Source organism: Galeopterus variegatus, unplaced genomic scaffold, assembly GCF_000696425.1.
Source record: "Galeopterus variegatus unplaced genomic scaffold, G_variegatus-3.0.2 Scaffold3222, whole genome shotgun sequence".
In the NCBI taxonomy this organism is placed as follows: domain Eukaryota; kingdom Metazoa; phylum Chordata; class Mammalia; order Dermoptera; family Cynocephalidae; genus Galeopterus; species Galeopterus variegatus.
In genome coordinates, this window is record NW_007729333.1 from 11,796 (window position 1) to 18,396 (window position 6,601).

A 6,601-nucleotide genomic window follows, 5' to 3' on the forward strand; every position below is an offset into this window, starting at 1 on the left:
TACAAGTAGTATATAATAGATCCAGGATATGCTAAAATGGATATGAGGATTCAGTTGTTGCCAGAATACAAAAGAAGGAGCTGTGGATGGATTGAATTGTGTACCACAAAGTTCATATATTAGAAGCTTAATTCCCACTGTAACTGTTGAGGGTGGGAATTCCTATTATAGTAATTGAAAGGGGGGTCCTTGAAGAGGTGATTAGATTGCTAGACCATGCCATAAAGAATAGATTAATGAGGATGGTCAGGGGCATGGTTCTGATGGCTTTAAAAGGAGAGCACATGACAGTCTTTCTCTCTCTCTCTGCTCTGCCATTTTCTGCTATATGAGACCCCTGCATTGCTGTAAAGCCACCACCAAAGAAGACCCCACCAGATGTGTTCTCTGGACTTTGGATTTCCCAGCCTCCAAAACTGTAGGCAATAAATTTTATTTTCTTATAAACTACCCAGTTCCAGGTATTTTGTTATAAGCAATAGAAATGGACTAATATAGAAATTTGGTACCAGAGAAGTGGGGTGTTGCTTATAACAAATACTTGAATGTGTGGAAGTGGCTTTGGAAATGGGTGTTGAGGAGAAGCTGAAGGAATTTGGAGGAGCAGGCTAGAAAAAGCCTAGCTGCTAGTGGGAATTTAGAAGACAAGAGAACCAGGGAAAGTTTGTAACTTTTTATTTATTTTTTTTATTGGTTATGAATATTCATAGAGTACAAAGCAAATTGTCACCACTCATGCCTAAGATCTGATGGCCAGATCCTTACTGGCAGCATGCCTATTACCAAAAATTGCAATTATACCCCATGTCCCCCACCCACTTACCCCTGACCTCCCTTACCATCCCTCTTTCCCCACTCCACTTTGTATCCCTAGGTATGTTCTCTTCCTCTGCAAGTCCAACACACCACTATGGTCTTTCCTTCCTTTTTTCTCTTTTAGCTCCCACTTATGAGTGAGTAAATATGGTATTTATCCCTCTGTGCTTTGCTTATTTCACTCAAAATAAGTTTCTCCAAACTCATCCATGTTGTTGCAAATGGGAGAATTTCATTCTTTTTTCTAACTTCTTAAATTCTATCAGAATGCTGATAGAGATATGGACAGTAATGGCCATACTGAGGAGATCTTAAATGTAAATGTGAAGGGACTTATTGGAAACTGGGGCAGAGTTCTCCCTTGCTATGAACTGGCGAGGAATTTCGCTGCATTCTGTTCATGCACAAAAGTATTATGGAATGTGGAATATAAAGGTGCTGACCCAGGCTATTTGGCAGAAGAAATTTCTAAGGAACAAAATATTCTGGAAACTGCATGGCTACTTGCAACAGCCTGTGCTGAGTTATGGCAGCAAAGGCATGACATAAAGCCAGAATGTGTAATTAAAACGGAAGCAGAGCATAAAGATTTGGAAAATTTGTAGCCCGACCATATGGTAGAGAAGCAGAGAGCTATTTCAGGAGAACAGTGCAATGGTGCTAAGAAGATTAGTACAAAAGAAAGGGATTATCAAGAGAATGGGGAAAAGGCCCTGAAGGCATTGCAGAAGCCCCTGGGGCCAATGCTTCTATCACAGACCCACAGGCCTAGGGAGACACAGTGGTCTCAGGGAACTGGCCCAAGGTGCCCATCACAGGCTCACTGCCCAGGGCCACCTTGAGAAGCTGCTTCTAACACCAGCACTCTGGCTGCTTCAGCTACTCCAGGTGTGGCTGGACCCACAGCTTTAGAAGATACAAGCTGGAAACCTTGGTGGCCCCATATGGTGTTAGGTCTACAGGCTCTTAGAATGTCAGAGCTGTGAAGGCTTGGGAGCCTCCACCCTGATTTCAAAGGATGTATGGGAAAGCCTGGGGGCCTGGGAAGAGATCTGTCACAGGGGTGGAGTCACTGCAGACAGCCTTCACTAGAGCAATGCTGAGTGGAAGTGTGGGGTCAGAGTTGCAGCAGAGAAACCCCATCAGCGCCATGCGTAGTGGAGCCATGAGAGCAGGACCTCCATGCAGACCCCAGACCTGTGGAGCTACCAGAGTGGAATACCAGCCTGGGAGAGCTGACGTGTGGCCTGAGACCAGAAAAGCCATAGAAGTGGAGCTGCCCGAGGACTTGGGGACCCAACTGTCACACCAGCATGCAGAGGTGGTTGAATGTGGAGTCAAGATGCATGATTTGCCAGCTTTAAGACTTAATGTCTGCCGTGCTGGGTTTTGGACTTGTTTGGGACCTGTTACTCCTTTCTTTTGGCCTATTTATCCCTTTTTGAATGGGATTGTGTACCTTATATTTGTCCTACCATTGTGTCTTGGAAGTTGATAATTTGTTTTGATTTCATAGATGGGACTTTGGACTTTTGAGGTGAGATAAGTTAAGACTTTGGGGATGCAATGAATGTATTTACCTGTGAGAAGGACATGAACTTTGGGGGCCAGGGGCAGAACGCTGTGGATTGATTGAATTGTGTCCCCCAAAGTCCATTTATTAGAAGCTTCATTCTCACTATAACTTTTAAGGATGGGAAATTCTATTATGGTAATTGAAAGGTGGGACCTTGAAGAGGTGATTTGATTGCTGGACCAATCCATAGTGAATGAATTAATAATGATGGTCAGGGACCTGGTTCTGATGGCTTTACAAGAAGAACATATGAGAGTCTCTCTTTCTCTCTCTCTCTCTCTCTCTCTCTCTCTCTCTCCCTCTCTGCTCTGCTCTGCCATTTTCTGCCATATGAGACCCCTGCATTGCTGTAAAGCCACCACCAAAGAAGACCCTCACTAGATGTGTTCCCTGGACTTTGGATTTCCCAGCCTCTGAAACTATAAGCAATAAATTTATTTTCTTATAAATCACCCAGTTCCAAGTATTTTGTTATAAGCAACAGAAACAGACTAATACAGAAGGACCTACCTTAAAGGCTTATGGAGGCTTGCGCAGAGTAAGTCTGAAATCAGAAGAAATGGAAGAAAAATAAAAAACAGAAATAATTGAAAGCCAGCAGTGTTATAGGAGGAGGCAGCAAGTGTGGAAATGAAATTGTATTGGAAGCCGGGAAATAGAGTTCTAGGTGTTTTTAAAACTGTGCAATTTAACTTTTTCTCATGCAGGCAAGAGGTTTGATTAGATAAAATTTTTGACCAGTGTATATCCAGGTCACACTTATCAATTATTTGTTCACTACTATTCTGTGGCCATCTCCGGAAGATCCTTCAGGTATAATGAGGAAGATGGGAGAGTACATAGCTGATAACCATGCCTTGTGATTTGTACTGTGAGAGAGGGAGCTGTGGAAGCTCAAGAGCCCTACCTCAGTTCAACCGAGATTTGAACCCAGACTGCACATCCCCACAGCCCGTGATGATGAAGAGCCTGAGCTCTGGGGGCAGATCTCCCTCATGGAAATCATAGTTCCATTACTTAAGTTAGTAATCTTGGGAAAGCTATTTGATCTCTGTAAGCATCTAAACTATTAAATGGGAATAATAATAATAAAAGGTAGACCCTGTCACTCTCCTAATCCAAACCCTCCAGTGGCTTCTCATATCATTTAGAATGAAGTCCATACTCATCATTGAAGCTGACAGGGCCCTACATAATCTGGCCCTTGCTTATCACATCACTCTGATTTATTCTCTTCAAAAGCATATTCTCTTCATAACCACCACGCCAGCTTATCTTTGGAATTCATTTATTTTGTTATCTGTCTCTCCTTACTATCTCCTTTGCTCCTAACAGCAGACACCTTGTCTATCTTATTCATTGCTGTATCCACAGAACCTAGTACAGTGCCTGGCACAGGAGTAAGTGGTCAGTGACTATTTCTTTAATTAATTCGGTGAGTAAGTACATACTGTGACATGTGAAGCACATAATACAGGGCGTGATAAGCAGTAAACCCATTGTAATTGTTTTCTGCTGCTTTTATTATCTGCTTCATGTATTGTGGTTCTGCATATGATTTTACTTGGAAAATAAGGCTGCTACCAAAATGTAAGTTTAAAGGGAAATATCCCATTTGAAAAATAATCTCAGTTTCAGATTTTTAGTTGTGAAATGAGGGCAAATTTTTAAATGTTTAATTCTTAATACTCGGTGTGTATAAGATCTTTTGTCTGCAACTGCAAAACAAGCAAGCCAGAAGGGAGGACTATTAGACTGTTCTTTTTAATCTCTTAAGCCTTAACAAAGAGGAAGGGAGAACCGAATTTGAAGAAACTAAAGCATGATTGATCTCTCTCATCATTGAAAACAACATAAACAGAAACACAGTGACTAGTGAGAATGCTAACATTCTGGAATTTATTTCCATTTCTGCTCCAGGTGTTGCCACATCTGCAAGCTTCCTGGGAAAGTAATGGGGATTCGAGTGCTTCGTTTCTCTTTGGTGGTCATCCTTGTATTACTACTGGTAGCTGGGGCTTTGACTGCTTTACTTCCCAATATCAAAGAAGACAAGATGCTTACTCTGCGTAGGGAAATAAAATCCCAGGGCAAGTCCACCCTGGATTCCTTTACTCTCATAATGCAAACATACAATAGAACGGATCTCTTATTGAGACTTTTAAATCATTATCAGGCAGTACCACATCTGCACAAAGTAATTGTGGTTTGGAACAATGTTGGGGAAAAAGGACCAGATGAGTTATGGAATTCTCTAGGGCCTCACCCTGTCCCTGTGATCTTCAAACTACAGACAGCAAACAGAATGAGAAATCGACTCCAGGCCTTCCCTGAAGTGGAAACCAATGGTGAGTTGCAGCTAGTTTCTCAGCATGGAAGGGCTGCAGCTAACCACAGATGTGGGAAGCAGGCCCGGGGAGTGTGGGGGGGTGTAATGCGGATTTCTGGCCTTCTACCTGTCCTAACTCTCTGGAGAAAAGTGGGGAAAGTTAATCATAAGAAAGCACTTCGAAAAGCTTAAAGGGCAGTTTCCAAGATGTCAAGAAGCAGTTTCCTGGGGAGGAAAACACATATATCTTGCAACAGTGACAAAAAGGTTGATATTATAAGAAAAAAGATATGCTATAATTATATGTTATTACATTACAGAAGGTAGTAAGATGCCATTTAGTTTATGCCGAATATATTTTTTGCCACTCCCCTTTTCCTCCTATTAGCAGTTTCATGAGGTTGTAATTTGCTTAAAAGAATCTTGGCTTTGTTTGTTTATAGGTTCATTAGTTCCTAGGATGGATGATAACTACATGATTTTTTGCCTTTGAGCACTTATAAAATCAGTAGTAATTCAAAAAAAATTTTCTTCTACTGGCAAATCTCTAAAAATCTCTCCAAGAATACATTTCTTAATTACTAATTGGTTCAAAACTAATTTATTTGAATGATCTATGTAGACACTACTGTATCTTACTAATTGGTTTTCATTTTCAAACTGTTCAATTTCAGTTGTTTTCCTTTCATTTCAGCGGTGTTCATGGTAGACGATGACACTATCATTAGTGCCCAGGACCTTGTTTTTGCTTTCTCAGTTTGGCAGGTAATGTTGCTATATCCATCTATATAAAATTTTATCTAGTGCTTAAGCAGGGCAACATGGTTTAATATGGGAGTTACCCAAAATAGTACAGATAATATTTATCTAAAAGATGCGTGAATTTGAGGCCGAGCCCGTGGCACACTCGGGTGAGTGCGGCGCTGGGAGTGCAGCAGCGCTCCCGCCGCGGGTTCGGATCCTATATAGGGATGACCGGTGCGCTCACAGTGCTCACTGGGTGAGCACGGTGTGGCCTGTCTCAAAAAGGACCAAAAAAAAAAAAAAAAAAGATGCATGAATTTGTTATAAGCTAATCAAGATTTCCTGATCTTATTTAAGCCAACCTGAAAATTATGGTATCTTTTATCTATATTTCATTTATGTTTTGGTATATTGGGGAAAAGAGCTAGAACTACCTTCCAAAGAGCGATGAAGAAATGATCTGGTACAACAAAAACTAGAATGCGGAGATATTTTTCCACAGGCCACAGACGTGTGTCTCAGATGAGAAATGTATTTCTATATTTATATTGTATGTAACTTTTTGTAAAAGAAAGCATTAATTACCTCCACAAAATTTAATTCTCATTCTGAAACCATTGATTAGAAATTCTGCAGTAATAATTCTACACGTACTGTTGTGGTGACAGGTTTTTTTGTTTTATTTTGTTTTTTCTTAAGTCCTAGCTCAGATAAACAGTCATAAATTTTCACTGTCCTATAAAAGCATCTCTCTCCCACTGAATGTGTGTTAATAATAGCTGACTTTGACAAGTTGCAGTACAGTTACCTGAAACAAGAACTGTATACCCTTAAGCCCTGTCAAATAATTAAACACTGTACTATCCAATAAATGGTCTAATTTGCACTATATAACTTTCCTTAATAAGTTATTTGGGATATAACAATATTAGATATTAATGGTAAGTGATCTCAGTACTCTGCAGATATCAGCATTCTAAAAACTTTTTTTTAACTTCATGTCTAGTGTACTGATCAACAAATTGAAATTTTTTCATATCAGCAGTTTTTTCCAGCTCTGTAAATAAAAGCTTCTTAGGCAAAAGTTCTAATGTAATACTTCAGCTGTGAGATATCTATTTAAGGTAAAAAATCAA

At 40.3% G+C, this 6,601-nt stretch overlaps 1 protein-coding gene across 3 annotated transcripts in view; it reads left to right on the plus strand.

The window, feature by feature from the left end:
* Positions 1-387: 387 nt before the first annotated feature.
* Positions 388-6,601, plus strand: part of EXTL2 (exostosin-like glycosyltransferase 2) — a 12,983-nt gene continuing 6,769 nt past the window's right edge. For 2 of the 3 annotated variants that reach the window (XR_551360.1, XR_551359.1), the window contains exons 1-2: positions 3,753-4,740; positions 5,416-5,486. Coding sequence is in view for 1 of the 3 variants with exons in the window: in XM_008584316.1 (XP_008582538.1) it covers positions 4,347-4,740; positions 5,416-5,486 (465 nt within the window). In the remaining 2 variants the exon portion in view is untranslated. Of the gene's footprint in view, positions 419-3,752; positions 4,741-5,415; positions 5,487-6,601 lie in introns of those variants that run through there. The other variant, XM_008584316.1, reaches the window with a different exon arrangement.